Below are 21,826 nucleotides of genomic sequence, written 5' to 3'. Positions count from 1 at the left end.
AATCCCATGGACTGTATAGGCCATGGGGTTGCAAAGAATCAGACACGACTGAATAACTTTCGCTTTCACTTTTCATAGTTGATGTACAATATTATATGTTACAGGTGTACAATATAGTGATTAACAATTTTTAAAGATTATACTCCATTTATAGTCATTATAGAATATTGGCTATATTCCCATGCTGTATAGTGTATCCTTGTAGCTTATTATGGATAACAACTGATTACTCATTTATTAAAAATGTTGATTTGAGCATTTGCAGTGGTGACTTCAGTCTCATTTCTGATCCAGTACTGATGGAAGTGATCTGTTTGACAACCTTTGAAGGACTGTGCAGGTCAATGAGTCACTTGTGGATCCTCATCTGGAAATGATCCCGAGGTCTTAGAACCATCACCACAAGGAATTTTCCTTGCAGCTGTTCTCAGGGTCTTGGTAGGCATCTGAACACATCCCTTCACTTTTGAGATTCTTTTCTTCAGGCCTCTGATCAGGGCAGGACATACCTTCTCCAGAGGCTTCACAGTTGCAGCTGGTGAGGCAGATCCTAATCTGGTGAACGGCCACCTCTGGGTCCACAGGAGTCTTGCAAGTATCTGTAACAGCCATGGCTGCCCAAACAGTGGTGAGTCAGGAGCAGGAGCCGGTGGCCTTGGGACGCTGTGGCAGCAGTGACCGTGTTTTCCTCCAAGAGCCCTTTTAGCTTATTTTATACATAATAGCTTGTACTTCTTAATGTTCTACTCCTATCTTGCCCCTCCCCACTCTCCTCTCCCTCCCTGGTAACCACTAGTTTGTTAGGTTTCTGAATTTTGAAAGACATATTGAATACCTTGGTTATCTCAATTACATCTCAAATAAGACGTATTCAAGTTGAAATTATCCTTTTTCCAACTACAAACCATCAGCCTTCCGTTTTTTACCTATTCAAAATCTGGGATATGAAAAGGGGTCCCCTTCATCCCTTCTTGCAGGTCTTCACACTCAATTTGTAACCACTTCTTGTTCATTCTACGGACATGAGTTTGTAAATTCCGGAAGTTGATAATGGACAGGGAGGCCTGCCATGCTGCAGTCCATGCGCTCGCAAAGAGTTGGACACGACTGAGTGACCAAACCGAACTGAACTCAACTGAACTTGTTCATTCTATCAAAATTCCTCCTGATTATCTCTTAAAGCCATCCTCTTATTTCCAACTTGGCCATTTTTTCCTTAGTTTGGGCCTCTTTTTCTCCTTAATTATTCCAATGGGCTTCCCTAGTAGCTCATCTGGTAAAGAATCCACCTGCACTGCAGGAAACCCCGGTTCAATTCCTGGGTTGAGAGGTTTCCCTGGAGGAGGGCATGGTAACCCACTCCAGTATTCTTGCCTGGAGAATCCTCATAGACAGAGGAGCCAGGTGGGCTACAGTTCACTGGGCTGCAAAGAGTCAGACATAACTGAGTGACTAAGCACAGCAGAGCATGACTCTTCCTTCCTACAGTCTCCTCTCTATTTTTCCAAAGCAGGTGGCACTAGTGGTAAAGAACCTGTACTCCAGTACGGGAGAATCTGGAGAAAACGGTTCATTCCCTGGGTGGGGAAGTTGCCCTGGAGGAGGGCATGGAAACCTACTCCAGTATTCTTGCCTGGAAAATCCCCTGGACAGACCCCTGACAGGGTCACAAAGAGTCAGACACGACTGAAGCAATTTAGCGCACACACATGCAGCTAGAGTAATCTTTAGAAGATAGTTCTATGTCGGCCTTTGACAATATTTAAATATTTAATGTCTTTGCCTAAATGGCTTTCCCACAGACCTTGGCGTGGCTTTCAGGTGCTCCATGTCTTGGCCTGCCTGTACTTCCCCAGCTTTGTCTTCCACTGCTGTCCCGCATGCATCCAGTGCTTTATTTATTTTAACACCTCAAGTTCCTTGAAATGCCCTGTATCAGTTAGTATTCTTTGTGTTTGATCCCACCTCCTCCTGCCTCTTCCTTGATTGCCCCCGATTCATTGATTATTCTCAACCTCTTATTTTCAAAGTGCTAAAATTACTTTTAAAAACAACAGTAACTTCAAGCTACCACTGTCTCTTTTTCAGTTAGGCTCCTTGAAAAGATAAGTTCTACTTTACTTCCTGTTCACCCTTCAACCCACTGTAGTCTAGTTTCTATACTTGCTACTACTCTAAAGAAAATTGACAAAAACTATCAATAAAGTCCTCATGTCCAAATCCAATGGACAATGGCACCCCACTCCAGTACTCTTGCCTGGAAAATCCCATGGATGGAGGAGCCTAGTAGGCTGCAGTCTATGGGGTCGCTAAGTCTGACATGACTGAGCAACTTCACTTTCACTTTTCACTTTCATGCATTGGAGAAGGAAATGGCAACCCACTCGTGTTCTTGCCTGGAGAATCCCAGGGACGGGGGAGCCTGGTGGGCTGCCGTCTATGGGGTCGCACAGAGTCGGACACGACTGCAGTGACTTAGCAGCAGCAGCAGCAGCAGTCTCAGTGTGCACCTTGATATTTCAAACAGCATTTGGCACTATTAGCCACTACAACTTACCTAAACACAAACAAAAACCCTACCTATTCCTCTGTGCCTTGTAGAAAACATGGAAAATATGAGTTAAAACATAAAAATAGTAATCACCACTTAATCACAATCACTGTTAACACTTAGTCCCTTCTATGTACTTGTTAGTATACAAAATTGGATATTTTATTTATAAATAAATACTTTGGGTTTTTTCTTGTACTTTTCTCTTGACATTAAACATAATTTTTTGAAAGCAATTGTAATCATTGCCTAATGTGTTATATAGTTGTATCATAATTTAGCCTTTCGCCTACTGTTGGCGTTTAGCTGGTTTTCAGTTTTCACTTATGGATCTCTCTGATAAACATTTTGTAGATAAATTTTGTCTCAAATTCTTATTTCTCAACTTCCCATCTCATGAGGGGAAAGGACTAGGTTAAGGATATGAAGTTATGAACATTCTTAACATAGACTGCCTAATTACTTCCTGGAAAGGTAATTTACACTCCCATTGTAACATTCGGAGGACCCCAAACTTACTAATTCTCTTGCTAACATTGAATTTGTTTTCACAAATTACTTTTAAAATCCTTGCCACTTTGATAGGTTAGAGTAGAAACTCAGCCTTAATTTGCCCATCTCCGATGAGTGGTGATTATATGTTCACCACTTGTCTCCTCTTATCCTTGGCTCCCAAGTTCTCTTACTTCTGAATACTCCTTTTGGTCTTCATGTTTTTCTGACACTTCCACAGTATATTGTCAAGCCTCTTGAATGTCTCACAGGCATCTCAGACTCAGTATGTCCTAGATTAAACTCATCCTCACTCCTGAGCTTGCTTTTTTTTTTTTTGGCTAATGACCTCTTGGCTAATGGCTAATCTCTTAGGTATGTCCACTCCTTTCTCTCTCCAGAGCTACTGCCCTAGTTGAAGCCTTGGTTATTTTAACACTCATCACTAGTCTCCTTGCCTTGAATCCTGCTCCACTCAGTCCTACTTTTACTGCTTCCAGAGTGATCATTCTAAAATGCAAACCCGATCCTCCTGCTACTCTACTCTCTGGACACTTCCTCCCTTGTATGTTAGCCTATTTTTTGTTTTTAAAGGAAACACCATACTGTTTCCCATTATCTATTTTTAGTTTTTTTAAGAAAGCACCATACTGTTTCCTATAGTGGCTGCACCAATTTACATTCCCACCAACAGTGTATGAGGGTTCCCTTTTCTCCACACCCTCTTCAGTATTTATTTTATTTGTACACTTTTTGATAATAGTTATTCTGACTGGTGTGAGGCAATACCTCATTACTGCTGCAAACCATTTAGTACGGGTACTTTTTATTTAGAGCATATGCACTAGTTTTTCTTGAATATGTTTAGTTATATCTGTCAGTTGTTGAATGAAGCATTCCCACAGCCAGTATATGAGTTTGGGTTGCTTCTCTCTTGGTAATCTTTATCAGTCCTGCACCAAGAACTCAAATTTTTTAAAAGTTAGATATTTTTTTTGGTATGAGTTTTTGAGTCTTAGGTAAACTATGCATAAAAGCATCTTTTAAAAACATTTCTATTCAATATTTTTATTGACTGTAACACACAATCTAAGAAAATCAAAGTACTTTCTATAAAAGTACATCTTCAAGTCATCTGACCTACATTTCCAACAAGATTGCAGCCATCAAACCCTTTCTTTAAATAAATTCTATAAAGTCATTCACTGAATATTACTTGCCCTAAGAAGCTTTCTCTAATCTTTCCTTCCTGACAATCTATTCATAGCTTTTCTCTCTGAGCACTTACAACTCTGACCATATACAATTGTTATCCACCAAACAACAGTGTAACGTGGTAATTCTCTTTTAGTTCCTTCCACTGGGATAGCTGATCTCAGGTAAGGGTGCTACATAAGTTTCCTCAGGTGTAATAAAGATAAGAGGAGAACAGCTCTCCTGGGTTCCTCTCTGGCCAGGTGCCGCTTCCCAAGGTGTCTCGTTTTGGGAAAAAAAAAAAAAAGGTAAGAACACATATCTCATAGAACTGTTGTGAGAATTAAATGTTAATGGGTATTTAAAGCATTTAGTACAGTGTCAGGCTGGTTGAAGCTCAAGTTGGAATCAAAATTGCTGGGAGAAATATCAATAACCTCAGATATGCAGATGACACCACCTTAATGGCAGAAAGTGAAGAGGAACTAAAGAGCCTCTTGATGAAGGTGAAAGAGGAGAGTGAAAAAGCTGGTTTAAAGGTCAACATTCAAAAAACTAAGATAACGGCATCTGGTCGCATCACTTCATGGCAAACAGATGGAAAAAAATGGAAACAGTGACAGACTTTATTTTCCTGGGCTCCAAAATCACTGCAGACAGTGATTGCAGCAATGGAATTAAAAGATGCTTCTTGGAAGAAAAGCTATGACAAACCTAGACAGTGTATTAAAAAGCAGAGACATCACTTTGCTGACAAAGATCTGTATAGTCAAAGCTATGGTTTTTCCAGTAGTCATGTATGGATGTGAGAGTTGGACTATAAAGGCTGAGTGCTGAAGAACTGATGCTTTTGAACTGTGGCGCTAGAGAAGACTCTTGAAGAGTTCCTTGGACAGCAAGGAGATCAAACAAGTCAATCCTAAAGGAAATCAGTCCTGAATATTCACTGGAAAGACTGATGCTGAAGCTGAAACTCCAATACTTTGGCTACCTGATACGAACAGCTGACTCACTGGTAAAAGACCCTGATGTTGGGAAAGATTGAAGGCAGGAGTAGAAGGGGACAACAGAGGATAAGATGGTTGGATGCCATTACCAATTCTATGGACATGAGTCTGAGCAAACTCTGGGAGACAGTGAAGGACAGGGAAACCTGGCATGCTGCAGTCCATGGGATCACAAAGAGTTGGACAGGACTGAGTGACTGAACAACAACAACAAGCACAGTGTCTAACATCTAATAAGTGCTAAATAAATTTCAGCAATTATTTTTCAATATGTTTGCTGAATGATAAAGAACTAGTCCACAGTTCCACAAGAAACAGACTGGTAAGATATGCTGTTGTTCATAAAAGCACATGATAAGAAAGCATACTCCTGAAATTACCTAAGGTGTCATACTTAAGCAAATTTCATTCCCTACTATCTATTTGCACGTATGACATGAAAGAAATGAAGTTTCAGTAATAAATTTGTAAACTTCTGAGGTAGTTTATTAAAATAATTTCACATTTGGAGAAAAAGAAAATAACACACTGTCTTGAGAATCTGTGCTGTTTCTGACTCTATCATATACCAAATGAAGTATGTCGTACATCAAACTGAAATTAAGGAATATTGGATTCTGGCTCACAAATCAGTGTGGGACCTTGGGCACTTAAAAAATTCCTCTGGGTTTCAGAATCTTCCTTGGGAATTTGAAGGGATTAAACTAACCTCTAAATTCCCATCCAGCTTTTAAGATATAAAGTTCTTATAATACTGTTTTTGACCTTATATGGTTTCTTCTCTTCATTAGAAACTGAACCCAGTTTTGAGGAGCAGGAATCAAACTTTATCTTCACACTTCAGAGCCTAGAACAAATGTGTGTCTTAACTGAATGAATGAGTGCTCCTTGTAGAGCTTCTAGTTAAAAAAAAGCATCGTGAATTTATGGTATAACAGGTTAGTAGCATTGGAGAAGGAAATGGCAACCCACTCGTGTTCTTGCCTGGAGAATCCCAGGGATGAGGAAGCCTGGTGGGTTGCCATCTATGGGGTCGTGCAGAGTCAGATACGACTGAAGCGACTTAGCAGCAGCAGCTAATATTAACTAATGTGTAAGAATACCAAATGATTGTATATTTATACAGTTGTTGATATTCAAAATAGTTATAGATTATCTCTATAGTTGTCATTTGTTGAAAACTTTGTGAATTAATTTCTTTTCATTTTTGGCTGCACTGCTTGGCTTATGGGATCTTAGTTCCCTGACCAGGGATTGAATCTGGGTCACAGCAGTGAAAGCACTGAGTCCTAACCACTGGACCACCAGGGAATTCCCCCAAAACTTTGTTAAATTACAAAAGGAATTCTAAACCAAAAGATTTTTTTTACTTCTGATATATTTTAGAGAAATTATGAGTCAGTTACAAAGCTTTCAGAGATGCCAATTCTATTATATCCCACCATCCAAGGGAATTACTGTACAGATAAAACTGATGGACAGTTTTCCTACTTCTTTTGGATAATAGCAGATGCCTTTCTCAGGATATATCCCCCAAAAGAGATACAGGAAATTCTGCTTCTCTTGTTTTAGTAAAAATGTCAATGAAATTTGAGATGCATTTACTTAATAATTTCCTGGATCTAAATGGCTGGAAAAGTGAAGGTTCTTCCTAATACTAGCTATCAGTCTAACCATACCAACCTGAGTTTGAATGTCACAGATTAACTCTACATAAATTGACACAAGCATGATAAGTTTTTTTTTATTGTTAAATTCCTGTTACCATATGCAGAGAAAAAGGGACTGTTCTACTTGTGCATTCACAGTTTAAATTATTGAATGATAAACAAGTAACTGACCAGTTAGGAAAGGAAAACTAAAGCAAGGGTTTCCTTATAGGTCTTCTAAATTCTCCAATAATTATAGAAAACATGCTCAAGATTTTTAGAAAAAAAAAAAACAAAACACTTTTTTCTACATATGATCTCATATTAATAAACAAACTAAATTGGAAAGACTTCCTCAGTAGTAATGATAGACTAAATCTGGCTAATGCAGTTATCATTTGGATATAATATAAACATCAAAAAAATAAAGAGGTGGCATATTTTAACATTTTCTGAAGTGTTAACACTCTTAATGCTGAGTTTCCAGTTCCAGAATTGTCCATTCCCCTTGGGGTGAACATTCTTCAGAGGAAAAACTAGCCATGGTAATGCTTGCTGAGGAATCATCAAATGGAGATGTTAGTTCACTCCATCTGTTCAAAGTGTCTACATGTGCTTTACCCTGAGGTTTTGAGCTGTCTCGTGCTAAAAGTAGTGTCTGATTAATTAGATACTGTGCTAAATTTAAGTCTTCAGGAACAGAATTTGTGATATTTAAGTTAGAGTCCTGTTCAGAGAGCAGTTGCTTTAATAGTGTCCAGTCTTGTTTTGCAAAGTGTTGCTCATCTTCAAAATCCATGTCTGTAACTTGTGTTTCTGATTCCATTTTCTGCTCAAATGCTTCTGTTACATCCATCTCATATATTGGAGACAGGGTTTTTGAAGGCCGATGGTCATACATGTAGATTTGTGCCACTGTGTCACAACCATCTATGTCTCCTGAAATAATTCATAATACTACACAATGTAAAAATTGCACATGTTGGTACCCCCTCAGAGTTCTGTAGAACTATTAACACAATATAACAGTTATAGTCCAAAAAAACCCCCACAAAATGGGAAAAATAACATTTATACAAAATGGAGAAGATTTTTGAGGCATTTCTTTTTCTGTTTAAAAAAAAAACTTGAAGGTAATGTTTAACAGGAAAATCAACATAGGAAACTAACAATAATTCTCCATAATTTAATGTAAAAGCTTGTGATACAGAAAACAAAAATTATTTAAACATACACAGAATGCACACATATATCTAATTCACTACAATAGAAACTTAAAGAGAAAAAAGGACATGGTTATTTGATGGTGATGTTTAAGGTAAGTCAGTTTCAAAGGGAGAATCGATACATTTTACCTAAAGACTTACTAGTATATTGCACATGCAAAGAGGATGCAAGCAAGGACAAACAAAAAAGTACAACTTTATGAGCTCCCTACTCTTGTGATTTTGCTCTACAGGGACTATTGGTAAGTATTTTTCTTCATTCTGGTATACAATAGCTACTTAATCAGCCACTATTGCATATTTTAAATGTGGGTCATAGTTCAAATTACAATAATAAGGAAGACAAACAACACAAAACAATTAGACAGGAACCATCTATACATATGAAATAAGCCTGGGCTTTTTTTCATATGTTATCATTTCTCTAAATATAATCTCTTTAAGGAAATTTGTCTTTTTACTTGAAAATTTTAGAACAGAATTATAGTGATCTTGAAAGTCTTAATCTCTGTAAAATGTATATAAATTTTAATAATTAATCTAGTTAAAATAGTTCAGTGTTTTTAGTTACATATTACTATAGTTATTGCACAGCCCTCTTATATATTAGCATAGTTCATAAATCATATCCAATGTATAATAAAATTTCTAATAGTCAAGAATTCCTATGTTAAATTAGACATAAATAACTAAATAATAGCAAACTATGTTTTTCTCTTTATTCTTTCATGTAAAATCTCTTAGTAGATTAGCTCTAATAAACAACCAAAATTTTTATTACATGTTAATTTTTCACTAAGATTTTAAGTGAACAATTAAGAGCAACTAGCTAATTTTCATTCTATTAAGAAATTCCAGTTTTCATTTAAAATTTGAATCTGTTGCTTAAGCAGTTATTCTAACTAAAATATAACATTCAGGGGCTACCGACAACTTTAAGATTCTACAAACTCATTTTCTTATGAATTTAGCATGTCTATTTCTGTACATTACCTGCAGATAAAGCAATATTAGCTTTTTCGGTAGCTGTAGAATGGCTTTCTTTCACTTGACCTTCCTGAGGCAGAACTTGACTCCAACAGGAGTCCAGAGACTTTGTGAAGCTGTTCTTTGGTATGTCAGAATTGGATTCTCTTTGATGAAGTTCCAAATGACATGGTCTTTCTTGAGATTTTATATCACTATCTGAAAATTTGCTGTGTGTCTCAAAGTCATTATCCACATTGCTTCCACTATATACTTTTTTATCTCCTGGAGGAAGCTGTCTGCCTCCTTTGGACAAGACATCTGTTGTGCCCTTTTTCGCTGTGGCTGAAGCACTCTGTTTATCTTTTCTTGACGAGTCAATGCTACTAAGACCCAAGGGAGAGCTTTTGTTTTTATATATACTATTGCTTTTCTTTTGTCTGCATTCTAAAACACTACCTTCACTTCCTTGTGAATATCTGGAGTAGCAGGTCCTTCCATGATGTTCATGAGAAATACCATCAAAAACATCAGAAGGTGAAAGAGAATCTACAGAAGGTTGAAAGAAAGCATGGACCTCCCCTTCATCAGATCCTATCTCTTCACATTCATCTACAGAAAGTAAAACAGACCTTTTAAAACTTTTAGTTACACGAAACTCATGACTTTCATTTTCAGTTGCATCTTCAAAAGCTAGATTAATTATCCCCTGAAACTGCTGAAGAGCTGGGTTAGATGTAGAGAAATTTTCTGCAACATTTTCAGCTTCAGACCTTTCATCTTCTGTTTCATCTGCTGAGGAAGAAACTTGATCTACTTCCTGTACAAACTGGACACTGCCTCGTGGAATATTTTCTTTTTCCCTAGGATGAACTATTGTAGATCGAGACCAAATTTCTGGCCTTTTCCTAGGAATCTCATCATCACTTGTTGAATTAACTTGGAAAAGGTCACTGCTACTTTGCTTTTTCATTTTCACTTCAATTCTTAAGTTGCTATCATATATTTTTAATTCTTCAGGAGTACTGGTATCACTGCTACTTCTTCCAAGAAAATCATGGCACAGCATAGTGCCACATTTAGAAACACCTCTGTCATTTGACCCATCATCATCCTGAGACCCTCCAGCATCATAGTCTTCAGATCTGGGCTTTATGTCATCAGAGGATGTTGTGGCACTGCCACTGTCTGATTCAGGACTCTCTCTCTGATGCAGAACATTGGTACTCAAATTCCAGTGACTCATGAATGGCGCTTCTGGAGTTTCATGGCTCTCTGAAGTTTCTGTTGTTTCCGTATCTTTAGGAGAATTTTTCCCTGATATTTGTTCCAAAAAACACTTGGAGGAAATATGTGAACCTACTGTAGCATGACTGTCTTCATTCATGGCAGAGTCATTAGACAACTGACTAGGAATTGTCTCTTCTTTTACATGAATTTTAGATTTTCTGTCATCTTGACCAGAATTTAAGGTACCATTTGTCTTTTCAGGAACCCAAGGTAAAACATCTTTCACACATTTAATGCTTAATTTTTGGTTTGTATCTTTTCTCCCTACTTGCTTCTCCCTATCTGATTCTGAATGCAGTTGTTCTACATGCGCTGAGTCTAAGTCACAAACTGGATTCGAGTTCAAAGAGTTTTCTTTTGGATTTGAAATCATGGATTTTAGAACAGTGGTACTATAAAATTTTAGATCGACATTATCACTCTCATCAGAATGACAAGGTATTTTAGCTATGGTGCAGTGATCTATTTTTTTGTGACCAGAAACATTTGTTTCACTTTTAACTGAACATATCTGTTTTGATTCCAGTTCATGTTTTATTAATTTATCCAGATTTGAAGTATTTTGGCATTCTAACACCAATTTCTCTTTTTCTTGATTGTTCAGTGTCTTCTGTGAGTCGAGTATGCATGGTGACTGAAATGCTTCTGCATCACTGGTTTTGGCTGTGAGATTAGTTAGAGGTTCATGAGGCTTCTGTTCAGAAACACTGCCTTTGTTCTTATTATCACATACGTCAAGAAACACACTTTTCAGGACAACAGATGGTTCACTTTTTAAAGGTCTCTGAGAAGAAGGCAGAGTCTTCAGCATAACCTGTTCAGGAAGTGTTTTCGGTTTTGAGTCTTTATTATTCAAATTTTCACCTTTTTTAGGTTGATTTGGGTTTTTAGGCACTGTGACCTTTTTTGCACTAATCTTAGGCAAAGTTGTTTGTCCTTGCTTGACAATTTTTCTCTTAGGTGTTTGTTTATCTGTAGTTGCACTGTGGTCCAATTTTGTCACATTTTCATCAGATTGCCTTGAAGACAATGAAGATTTTACTGAATCTGGTGATCCTTGGGATCCTAAGAAAAGAAAATTAAAAAATATATCTTCCAGTTTGTGAGTGAAATTCAATATGGTTTTTAAAATCCTTTAAAAGAAACAAAAAGATAACATGATGAAATGGTAACATAAGATCAAATGGACAATTACAAATTAGGAGTTAATGACTTGATAAATTAAAAAAATTTTTTACTACCAATATAGAGAACCTATTGCAGCATCTTAAGTAAAATTATTAAAATAGGCTCTCTCTTCTTCAAGCAAAGAGCATTGAGCCTTATGCCAGAATTGGATTTGCATAAATATACACAGGTAGAAAAACCTGGTTTTCTTATGCCAAGAGAGTACTAAGGGTCTTCCCTTTGAAGTTCTAGGGGAGAAAAATAGACTGTTCCACACAGTTGAAAAAGAGAATCAAACTAAATACAAAATAGAAATGTTGAAATTGTTGTAATTTTTTCTTCCAACAGTAACAAAACTAATTTATTTCTCATAACCAGATCATTATTATTATAGCTCATTAGGGTTAACAACTTAGATCTGCAGTTGAAACTAAAGCTGGTTACTGGAAGGAAAGAGGACTGATTTTGAGAATTCACTTGTTTATAATGGTTGAAGTTCTAGAGATAATATTTTGAGCATTTAAAACTGTCAAACAGAATTACCAAATCTTTTTAAATGTTTATTTTTTATCTACTAGAACATGAACAATTTTTCTCTGGCTTATTTTAAAATTTACTTTCAGTATTAATTCATTACCTACCCCAGAACTGTGTTTAGCATTTTACAAACTGCTCTTACATATGTGAATGCTTAATGCATGAAGCAAATTAATTTTTAAAATCTGTTATTGTATTAGCAAATATGCAATCTGATCAGTATTCTTCTCTTTCTTACAACATGGAAAACAACAGGCACAGCACAGGGTCTAGAGAGAAAATTCTTCCTTCCTACGTATTACAGCTCTCTAGACAGTACCATTAGTTTAGTTTTTTTTTTTTTTTTAGGTACCATTAGTTTTTAAAGAGCTCTTTAGTGCTGGCTTTGCAGATGGAATTCTTAGAGTTATCAATGAAGCTTTGAAGAAACACAGGCATAATATATAGAAGGACCAGAAATGCAGATAACCTGGTGACTCCCTTAACATGATTTTCACAAAAGAAAGAGTAAACTTATACCCCAAAATACCAGTCTGAAAAGTGGAAGAATAAAATCTTGTCTCTGAAGTATGAAATGAATGTAAAATGAGTGAAGTCATGTTATATTTTGCTTATCCGTTGCTGAAGTTCCAGAATCAGAGTTCTGCTTATTCCATTTAAACAAAGAAGTAGAGAAGCAAGCCAGGCCCCTGCCCGGTCTGGGACTTCCCTTCCCTCGGCCCCTCCCTGCTAGAGGACCACGCCCTAAAGGCCAAGGTGCCTCAGTAACCAGCGGGCGGTTTTGCGCCTGCGCGTGGAGCCCTACCGCGCGAGTCTGGCTGGCGGCGGACCTGGGCTAGCGCAGCTCCGGTCCTGGCCCTTCTACCCCTCCGCACCCTGCCGCCTCCTGACGCTGGGCGTGATGTCACCACGCCAGCAGCCACCATTACAGAGAGCAGAGCTTCGGGGCTAGAGCGAGTGGAGGAGGGCAGGGGCCGGTGGCCGAGCACAGAGGGGGAGCCAGAGGGCCAGCGCTAGCGTTGAGCAACCGCCGGTACCCTCACAAATACCCTGGGAACCGGCGGCGGCGTGTGCATGTGGCCCGTGTGCGGGCGGCGGCGCGGGAGGAGCGCGGAGTGGCAGCTGGTTCGGGCGGGTGGCATCATGGACGAGAAGGTGTTCACCAAGGAGCTGGACCAGTGGATCGAGCAGCTGAACGAGTGCAAGCAGCTGTCCCAGTCCCAGGTTAAGAGCCTCTGCGAGAAGGCTAAAGAAATCCTGACAGAAGAACCCAGTGTGCAAGAAGTTTGATGTCCCATCACTGTCTGTGGAGATGTGCATGGGCAATTATCCTCTACATAGAAAACCCTAAAGACTCCACCAGAAAATTACTAGAGCTAATCAATGAATATAGTAAAGTTGCAGGATATAAAATCAACACACAGAAATCCCTTGCATTCCTATACACGAATAATGAGAAAGTAGAAAAAGAAATTAAGGAAACAATTCCATTCACCATTGCAACGAAAAGAATAAAATACTTAGGAATATATATACCTAAAGAAACTAAAGACCTATATATAGAAAACTATAAAACACTGATGAAAGAAATCAAAGAGGACACTAATAGATGGAGAAATATACCATGTTCATGGATTGGAAGAATCAATATAGTGAAAATGAGTATACTACCCAAAGCAATTTACAAATTCAGTGCAATCCCTATCAAGCTACCAGCCTTATTTTTCACAGAACTAGAACAAATAATTTCAAGATTTGTATGGAAATACAAAAAACCTCGAATAGCCAAAGCAATCTTGAGAAAGAAGAATGGAACTGGAGGAATCAACTTGCCTGACTTCAGGCTCTACTACAAAGCCACAGTCATCAAGACAGTATGGTACTGGCACAAAGACAGAAATATAGATCACTGGAACAAAATAGAAAGCCCAGAGATAAATCCACACACATATGGACACCTTATCTTTGACAAAGGAGGCAAGAATATACAATGGAGTAAAGACAATCTCTTTAACAAGTGGTGCTGGGAAAACTGGTCAACCACTTGTAAAAGAATGAAACTAGATCACTTTCTAACACCGCACACGAAAATAAACTCAAAATGGATTAAAGATCTAATTGTAAGATCAGAAACTATAAAACTCCTAGAGGAGAACATAGGCAAAACACTCTCAGACATAAATCACAGCAGGATCCTCTATGATCCACCTCCCAGAATTCTGGAAATAAAAGCAAAAATAAACAAATGGGATCTAATTAAAATTAAAAGCTTCTGCACAACAAAGGAAAATATAAGCAAGGTGAAAAGACAGCCTTCTGAATGGGAGAAAATAATAGCAAATGAAACAACGGACAAACAACTAATCTCAAAAATATACAAGCAACTTATGCAACTCAATTCCAGAAAAATAAACGACCCAATCAAAAAATGGGCCAAAGAACTAAATAGACATTTCTCCAAAGAAGACATACGGATGGCTAACAAACACATGAAAAGATGCTCAACGTCACTCATTATTAGAGAAATGCAAATCAAAACCACAATGAGGTACCACTTCACACCAGTCAGAATGGCTGCGATCCAAATATCTGCAAGCAATAAATGCTGGAGAGGGTGTGGAGAAAAGGGAACCCTCCTACACTGTTGGTGGGAATGCAAACTAGTACAACCACTATGGAAAACAGTGTGGAGATTCCTTAAAAAACTGCAAATAGAACTGCCATATGACCCAGCAATCCCACTGCTGGGCATACACACTGAGGAAACCAGAATTGAAAGAGACACATGTACCCAATGTTCATCGCAGCACTGTTTATAACAGCCAGGACATGGAAACAACCTAGAGGTCCATCAGCAGATGAATGGATAAGAAAGCTTTGGTACATATACACAATGGAGTATTACTCAGCCGTTAAAAAGAATTCATTTGAATCAGTTCTGTTGAGATGGATGAAACTGGAGCCGATTATACAGAGTGAAGTAAGCCAGAAAGAGAAACACCAATACAGTATACTAACACATATATATGGAATTTAGAAAGATGGCAATGATGACCCTGTATGCAAGACAGCAAAAAGACACAGATGTGTATAGTGGACTTTTGGACTCAGAGGGAGAGGGAGAGGGAGAGGGTGGGATGATTTGGGAGAATGGCATTGAAACGTATACTATCATGTAAGAATCGAATCAATCACCAGTCTTATGTCCGATGCAGGATACAGCATGCTTGGGGCTGGTGCACGGGGATGACCCAGAGGGATGTTGTGGGGAGGGAGGTGGGAGGGGGTTCATGTTTGGGATCGCATGTACACCCATGGTGGATTCATGTCAATGTATGGCAAAACCAATACAGTATTGTAAAATAAAGTAAAAATAAAAATTAAAAAAAAACCAAAAAAACAAAGAAGTAAAACCTAGGAGTATTTCAACTTTACCTTGAGTTTTAGCAAGATTAGCTGTGGCATTCTTTGTCCTCTGTGGAGCTGTAGCACATCCATTTCCATTTCCTCTTTTTTTTAAAATTGCCTGTGGTACTGGATCACTGTATCCTTTGCTGGTGATCTTCTTTAGCACACTAAGAAAAATTATTTGTGTTCAGTATTACACTGAGACTCTGAAACATAATTTTTTAAAAGACCCATGCATGAAATATAGTTTTTCACAACACTGTAAATCAATTAAACATCAATTAAAGCAAAAAGAAAAATACTTTTTCTCAAAGAAGTAAAAAATATCTCTTTTCTGAAAATAGAAAAAGTCATAGGTTTGTAAGTGTTTAAGTTTATAAACTGTAGCTCTACTATGGGAAAGCAATGCATACTTAGGTGCCACAAGGATACATTATTCTTCTATCATTTTGTATAATAAGTTTTAAAGTATCATTATATAAATATATTAAATTTTCTAAGGAAAAATATTTTAAAAATATTTAGCTAGAAGTTAGTACATGACTGACTTCCAGAGAAAGCTAATGTCTAGGTAAGATAATGAAGACTTACCTGTTATGTGTATTAGATTCCTGTTCATGAGTGCTTTTTTTATTGGAAATTCCATTGGTATCTTTTGAAACAGGTCGAGATTTCATTGCTGTAAATGGAGATGAGTGGGTCATGAGACTGAACAATAAATACGTAATAATTATGTATAAATTCACTGGTCATATAATATATATGCAAAATTGAATGTTAGAATGAGAAAAACTTTTCCTCAGTTTGCATAAATATATGTAACTAAATTCTTTTTGGCATTTGAAACTAAATAAAATTATCAGAGTGCTAAAACTCACCTACAGTGGAAGTTTTTATACCTTCTACACTGTTTTTCACAGTCTGTCCCCGAGAGTCACAAGAGGAAGGTTTATGACCAGAAAGCTTCTCTTTCACTGACCCATTTTCTTTTGGTTCATCCAGAGAGTCAGTGGAAGTCAGTAATTCCATACTTGAATTCGTAGATCTGCTGGAGGGCCCTGCAATTTGGAGGTGTGGAGAATCTTTGCCTGTCACTTTCTTCAAAGGCTTTGCTTTGGCTTGCACATTTAAATTTCCAGTGAGTACCTTGGGTCTGGCACCTGTAATTTGCTCTTCCTGATTTCTCACTCCTTTTCCATTTCCTGAATTTTTCTGTTCATCTGCTGCTGCTGTTGCTGATCTTTCCACAGCTTGTCTAGGTGACAGCTTTGTTGACTTTGCATTATCACTGTTTTCCGCTTTGGGCTTTATGATAGCTTTGGGCTTTCCAGAAACATTTTTTCCCACAGTCTTTAATTCTTTTGTACCCTTGGATGCTGCTTTTGGATCCTTTTCCTTTAAAGGATCATGCTTCAAAGTTTTATTTATAGAATTTCTATTAGTACTTGATGAATGTCCAGAGGCTCCTAATCCATCAGATTTCATCTTCTGATGAGCAGAGAGATAACTCAGACACTCTTTCTTGTTACTTCCTCCAGCGGATTTGTTTTTTATAGCACCACAGTCAGTAACCTGTTTTCTTTGCTACAAAAAAGAAAAAAAACTTTGTGTTTTGAAAAGTCTTTGACACGTAATGCTTTATGTTTCAATAGCCAGTTTTTCAAAGAGAAAAAAGCAGCAAAATTCACATTATGATTTAGGGCCACTTAAAACTTGAATTATCTTGGATCACTTAAATGTGTCTTTGATCACCTTACCTTAATCAAATCTGAAATACAACAAACAACAATTAATAGGAAATTCTACTTTTAAAAAGGCATACTATTTAACTTTGTGAAATTATGGTAGAGATTAACATTTAATGATATTAGGATGCCTTGGGTAAATGATAGAATCCCACATTTTTTGAGGGCCCACTCCCAGGTTTTGTGCTAAAATGCTTTTCATATATCATCTCATTCCTCACAACAATTCTGTAAGATATCTCCTGCTGCTATCTCCATTTCTTAGACAAGAAACGGGGGCTTAAAGCAGGTATGTAATTTACCCAAGGCCACGGGCTTCCCAGGTGACGCTAGTGGTAAAGAACCCACCTGCCAGTGCAGGAGATGTAAGAGACAAGGGTTCAGTATCTGGGTCAGGAAGATCTCCTGGAGGAGGACACGGCAGCCCACTCCAGTATTCTTGCCTGGAAAATCCCATGGACAGAGAAGCCTGGCAGGCTATAATCCATAGGGTCGCAAATAATCAGACATGACTGAAGCGACTTAGCACTCACATGCATGCACATGATGAAAAGGGATTGAACTAGGACTTGAGCTCAAGATTTACTGCTTTAAAGCAGGTAGTCATTATATGGTAAATTCTGAGGGACATTATAATGATTTTTCACCAAAAATTCTCTCTTCAATCCTATATACCAAATGCCAGAAATTTTATCACTAAATATTTAGTCCTCTGGAGGCAAGGGCCAGAGGGAAGCTCCTGGGAAATAACACATTGACATTTGAAAAATTTGGTTTTTGGGGCAGGGGAAAAGCAAAAAAAAACCCCAAACCCATAAACATCGCCCACAGCCTCTTAATACAGTATTGGTTGTCTGGAGAAAAGAAAAGGGGTCCTAAAAACAAATGAAATAGGTAAAAAGAGGAAAACAGAAGGGCACTAAAGACAATTCACCTTCTTTATCATTTTGGTTAGAACCAACTTTGTATGGAAGTGAATAACTGGTATGAATTATAGAATAAAATTTTAAGAATATATTGCCATTTTTAATGTAAATACTGCCCCCCACCTCCTTTGGAAGGCTGTTATGAGATTGTAGAGGTATGGGGCAGAACCTGTGTTGTCTTCTTTGATTCCTTAGCACCATGCCCATCACACGCTGGGTACTCAAAGAACATGTGATGATGGTTATCAACCTTGAGCAGATATTGGGATACAGTTCAAGGTCTAGTTATTTCTAATAGAGAAAGCTTCTATTTAAAATGAAAATTTGTTTACGATAAAAACAATGTATTGGTAAGTGTGTATTTATATTCACACATACATACATATATACATAAATAATAAAGCTAGTTAAGCAAATAATAAATAAGCTAGTTAGCAAAAAGCAAGGTATAAAGAATAATAGATTCCTATTCTAACTTTACTACTAACTGAAGAAAAAAACCTCAGATGTTTAAAAACTCATTATTAATGTCTCTGGGCCTCGGATTATGCATATTTAGGGGTAGAGACTGGTCCCATTCAGTGGAGTGTACTAGGATTCTGTAATACTTGTAAACTTCAAATAGGCTTGGTCCTTGATTTTGTTTTCTTGATCAAATCTTAGCTCAAAAAATAAATTTCTCTATTTTTAATACTTAAGACCAGGAAAACTCTGATGTTAGATCTCTTCCCACCTTTAAAACTAATCTTACTTAATTTACTCTATCCTGGAGTCTATCTATTTTAAAGTGTTTATATAGTATATGGAGTAACTGTACTCCTTTAGAAATTTCAGCATTAACATTACATGGTGAGAATTCAATGTATATGCATTTTTAGACAATCTGTGATTTATATCTACAAAGTTTACACGTTTCTTATATACAGTGTTTCTTATACCAATTAGGAATGTTTACCACGTGATAAAGAAAAAGAGTAGCCCTCTAAAGCCTTCCTCTTAGACACTTTCAGGTCTAGTACTATTCCTTTACATTGTTTTTACTATATTTCAACTTTTTAAATGATGGAGCTAGTATGTTATGAAATAGACTGAGGGAAATAGTCCTAGGAGGTGTACTAGCAAAAAGTTCCGGTGTCCCACAGTTTTTCACCCAAGACATTTAGAGCTTGACCTCTGCCACAGTCATGAGAGCTACTGGTTGTGGCTTGGAGTTGTATGAGTTCCCAGCTACTAGCTGATAAGGAAGAAAAGATTCCCTATTCCATTCTTGCAAGGGCAATATATTCTTTGCATTTCAAACTGGAACTCTCAGTGTATGTCTCCATATCATTGGAATACATGTCTAGGTTAGTATAATTTTGTACTTTACATATATTAAGTTAGCTAGACTGAAACTCTAACCATCATTAATAATGTGTGTATGTGTAAATGTGCTAAAAAACAAATAACATAAAACTTACCATCTTAATTATTTTTAAGTGGGCAGTACAGTCAGGTTGACTATATATGCCTTGCTGTGCAACAAACCTCTAGAACTTTTTCACCTTGCAAAACTGAGACTTTATCTTCATTGAATTATTCCCCTTTGCCTTCTCTCCCCAGACCCTGGCAGCCACCATTCTACTTTGTTTTTAAGAGTTTGACTATTTTGGTTACCTCATGTAAGTACACCAAGTAATTTTAAAGTGAAAACAACTGTACTCTTGATGTTAATTGCCTTTTTCACACCAAAAATACCTTATGTGGATTAAAATCTTAGTTTAGAGAAAACTGGGACAACTGAAATCTTCTTTTTAAGAAGTAGGTTAATTAGAAAAATAGACATGGAAATGAATTTAGAATTCTGGAAAATTTCTGAGCTGGAATAGTTCCAATATGCTAGTTGCCAAAAAGGTTTTCAAGGAAATAGAAAAGGTAGACAATATTTCACTTCCCATGTCAACTGGATATAAAAAATGCATATCACTTAAAAATTTTAAATGGTTTACTTGATTTAAAAGAGTCAAAATTACTTCCATCCAGGAACAGCTTTAGTTAATGAATAAATTTTTTAAAATTATTCTGAACTATAATACATAAAATTTAAATTATTTTTCATCTGGGCTTATAAAACTGTAAAAGTTTACCTGAGAGCTACTGAAAATAGGCTTTTTGCCAAGTCTTCGGTCATCACCTTTGTCAAATGCAGCTGTAGGGGAAAAAAGCAATTTATTTTTATAGGAAGCACTCATACCACAGAAGTAAAGGGATAATACTATATCAGCAGAAAATAGTTACATCTTGATGGAAATAACTTTTAAAAAGCTGAAACCCATCTAATACACTAAATAACTATCTGCTTTAGAAGTTATCTTAAAGAAATTTACTTTGAATCTTATTTTCTTGTTCCTATGGATTTTATGTTATTAAAATTAATACATGAGAAACATATAGCCTTGTGGAAAAGGTTTGTACACTTACAAAAACCTAGAATTTTCTCAAGTTGTGAAATTTTAGAGATAACTTCCTTTTAGCTGGTTTTCCAAATTTAAAAAAATTACAGATTGTGGCAAATGTAATACTTTATAAACTATTAAACATGAGAAAATTTCTATCTTAAAAAATATAAAAACACTTAAAATTTTCTAATTTTGCAGGTGTGTCAGGAGGAAAGAGTAAAGAGAAAAAAATATGGTTTTGTTGAAAATAAAACATAAGACAATCCTTAAACTTTATATCATTCTTTTTAGAATTACATAGAAATTCACTTTATAGACTTAGGTTTATATGGGAATTATTGGAGAACTCAGTTGATATTCTTCAAATAAGAATTTAAATGACGTCAGGGAAAAATATAGGAATAATGATACAAGAGCTATAAATATAGTTTAGCTAATGGGTTTCTGCCTTTTGAAGGTTATGTAGTTTTAAAATATATTTTGAAGAGATATATATAATTTCCAAATTTATTTTTATTAAAACAGCTGATGAAAAATACAATTATCTGTAATTCTACCATACACCTTCTACTATCTCTGTTCTATAGGAATTATGTTATAAGACAAAGCAGGTTCCTAAAAATAGCATTACAAGGACTGGTTTGTGGTCAGCAAATGACTGCACAAAAATATACAGGTAGAAATTAATACAAGATTTCTCCCAAAGACCAGTAACTCAAACTAGAACATAAGAAATGTTATAAAAAAAAGAACCCAGAATTACTCCTTTATCTGGGATTTCCCAATGCAGTAATTATGCATAGGTCAGGACTCATTATAATTCAACATATTTAAGATTTTAAAAATTATTTTTACACTGATGTAGTCGATTGAAAAGTTCTTTTTGACAATTAGTTGGAATGCCAATAACATTTTGTTGTAGATATGTGTATATAAGTGTTTGTATTTACATGTATTTTATATTAGCACTCTGCAGAACTAAGATAAAGAAGCTTGTTCGGGACCCAAGTTAACTATGAAATCTTTTAAAAAATGGAGAAAAACAAAGTTTACTCTCAAACAGAAGAGAGTTGACTGACACCTACGCATGGAATGCTGATCTTATTTTTTCACACTGAATCATACAGATGAACTGTCATCTAAAAATCAGAACAGAAATAGTCACAGGAAAAAAATTTCAATTTCTAAAGACCTCAGGACTTTTGTTGTTTCATAGATTTTGTTGGATTT

General features: G+C 36.6%; 1 protein-coding gene and 1 non-coding gene across 2 annotated transcripts in view; both read right to left on the bottom strand.

The window, feature by feature from the left end:
- On the bottom strand, positions 6,484–6,555 carry TRNAE-UUC. Its single transcript has one exon. It is a non-coding gene; the product is annotated as a tRNA-Glu (tRNA).
- Positions 6,961–21,826, bottom strand: part of KIAA1107 (KIAA1107 ortholog) — a 91,366-nt gene continuing 76,500 nt past the window's right edge. The window contains exons 13-18 of the mRNA XM_005678107.3: positions 20,285–20,346; positions 16,366–17,071; positions 16,079–16,166; positions 15,515–15,654; positions 9,113–11,440; positions 6,961–7,832 (exon numbers count right to left, since the gene is read on the bottom strand). Of these exons, the coding sequence (XP_005678164.3) occupies positions 7,363–7,832; positions 9,113–11,440; positions 15,515–15,654; positions 16,079–16,166; positions 16,366–17,071; positions 20,285–20,346 (3,794 nt within the window). The 3' untranslated portion in view covers positions 6,961–7,362. The remainder of the gene's footprint in view (positions 7,833–9,112; positions 11,441–15,514; positions 15,655–16,078; positions 16,167–16,365; positions 17,072–20,284; positions 20,347–21,826) is intronic.

Source organism: Capra hircus, chromosome 3 (genome assembly GCF_001704415.2).
Source record: "Capra hircus breed San Clemente chromosome 3, ASM170441v1, whole genome shotgun sequence".
NCBI classification, from domain to species: Eukaryota; Metazoa; Chordata; class Mammalia; order Artiodactyla; family Bovidae; genus Capra; species Capra hircus.
Note: the sequence above shows the minus strand (reverse complement) of the source record. Positions and strands in the feature narration are given on the sequence as shown.